Source organism: Guillardia theta (assembly GCF_000315625.1).
Source record: "Guillardia theta CCMP2712 unplaced genomic scaffold GUITHscaffold_102, whole genome shotgun sequence".
NCBI lineage: Eukaryota > Cryptophyceae > Pyrenomonadales > Geminigeraceae > Guillardia > Guillardia theta.
In genome coordinates, this window is record NW_005434572.1 from 134602 (window position 1) to 136416 (window position 1815).

Here is a 1815-nt window from a genome sequence, read left to right on the forward strand (position 1 = left end):
GAGGCAAGGGAGGAGAAGGCGATGGGGGAGGGAGGGAGGCAAGCGGCAGGGGGGCAAGGATCGTATGCAGGGGGTTGCAGTAGCGCGGGAGGAAGAGAAGAGGAGGAGGAGAGGAGGGAAAAGAACGAGGACAGGAGGAGACGGAGAGGCTGACGGGAAGGGATGCAGGTGCTTCCAGCGAGCGATGCTCGTTGCACGACGGTTCCTACTCCTTGAGGTGGAAGAGGACTGTGTAGACTGCGTTCCGGGGATAGGATAGGAGTGAAGAGCAACGTTATGAACACGAACGGTCTTGCCTTGTTCACCCTGGTGCGCGTTCCTGGTGTAGTCTTGAAGTCAACTCATGCTGACAATCTTCTCTTTCGACATCCGTTGCTGCGAGGCTCTACTTGTCAAAGGCGGTTGAGGAGGGACTGACAACGAGCGTAAGTAGGAGAAGCGAGTGGAAAACGCAGAGTAATCTAGTCACAATTTAACAAGAAGAACTTCCAGTCTCTACTGTCACATGGCATGGCTGAGATGGCACAACGACACATGCTGATATCAGGATGAAGAGGGAGTCGAAGAGGGGGGGGGGGAAGGAGGAGGAGGAGGAGGAGGAGGAGGTTGAGGTGGTGGTGGGGCAGGGGCAGGGGCAGGGGCAGGGGCAGGAGGATAGGGTTGATTGGCTTGTTCTCAGGTGGAGGAACCAGAATCTTGACTGCGATGGCCCTGGGGTGCGATGAGCAGAGGAGGGGGGAATGGGAATCGTTACCCTCCGATGGCGATGACGATAAGGAATAGCAGGACCATGGTGACTTTGTCGGTAATCGCTCTCCTTGCCATCTGCAGGGAAGCCGGATCAGGGGAGCTGACGGAGAGTCGCTGAAGTGAGGGGGGAACCTTGACCAGAGTCTGATTAGCCCTGGCAAGAAGGAAAGGTTAGAGGAGGAGGACGCAGCAGGACGGCGTCAACGTACTTTGAGAGCTCCTCCTCAAGTGACGTGTAGTCCGCATAAATGCTCTTTAGCTGCCGTCGAGCATGTCAGTCGCTCCTGTCGAGTCCTCTGCGCACTCACTTGCTCGGTCTGCCCTTTGATGACGACTGCTGCCTCTGATCCGGACTGATGAAACCGTTAAGCCCACGAAGAGCTAGGAGGAGGAGGAGGACGAGGAGGACGAGGTGAGGGAGGTGGTGCACAAGGTTGGTGAGATAAAGGTATTGTGGCAGTGAAAAGGGGGAAATGCCCTGCTGCTGCAACTGATGATGATGAGGAGGAGGAGGAGGAGGAGGTAGAGAACGAAGAGGAGGAAGCGGAGCAGCAGAAGCAGCAGCAGCAGCAGCGGAAGCAAGCCCTCACCGCCTGCGCATCTTGGATGATTCCGATGCTTCTTTGAACAGACTCCTGCGTGTCTCTGGCCATGCAACAAGTCAGCATCATCGTTCCAGCCGCATGCCGCCATGCACCGTTGGATGTTGCATGCTCGATCAAGAGCAGCCTCGGCCGCCTTCTTCCTCTCGTGCGCCGACAACTCCTTGGTGCCTACACGGAGTCATCGAGGGAGGAGGAGGAGGAGAGAGAGATGGTGGTGGTGGTGGTGGTGGTGGTGGTAGAGATGATGATGGAGATGATGGAGATGATGATGATGATGATGATGGAGATGATGATGATGATGATGATGATGATGATGATGATGATGATGATGATGATGATGATGATGATGATGATGATGATGATGATGATGATGATGATGATGATGATGATGATGATGATGATGATGATGATGATGATGATGATGGAGATGATGATGATGATGATGATGATGATGATGATG

The 1815-nt window shown here is 54.4% G+C and overlaps 2 protein-coding genes across 2 annotated transcripts in view; one reads left to right on the forward strand and one right to left on the reverse strand.

Annotated features, from left to right (window-relative positions):
- The window catches only part of GUITHDRAFT_145397 (hypothetical protein), a gene marked incomplete at both ends in the record, with an annotated part of 1033 nt that extends 774 nt beyond the window's left edge, over positions 1 to 259 (forward strand). The window contains one exon of the mRNA XM_005823822.1: positions 179 to 259. Within this exon, the coding sequence (XP_005823879.1) occupies positions 179 to 259 (81 nt within the window). The remainder of the gene's footprint in view (positions 1 to 178) is intronic.
- A 491-nt stretch (positions 260 to 750) lies between these two features.
- The window catches only part of GUITHDRAFT_116923 (hypothetical protein), a gene marked incomplete at both ends in the record, with an annotated part of 1835 nt that continues 770 nt past the window's right edge, over positions 751 to 1815 (reverse strand). The window contains 5 exons of the mRNA XM_005823823.1: positions 751 to 904; positions 960 to 1009; positions 1059 to 1103; positions 1341 to 1395; positions 1448 to 1523. Coding sequence (XP_005823880.1) covers positions 751 to 904; positions 960 to 1009; positions 1059 to 1103; positions 1341 to 1395; positions 1448 to 1523 — 380 coding nt within the window. The remainder of the gene's footprint in view (positions 905 to 959; positions 1010 to 1058; positions 1104 to 1340; positions 1396 to 1447; positions 1524 to 1815) is intronic.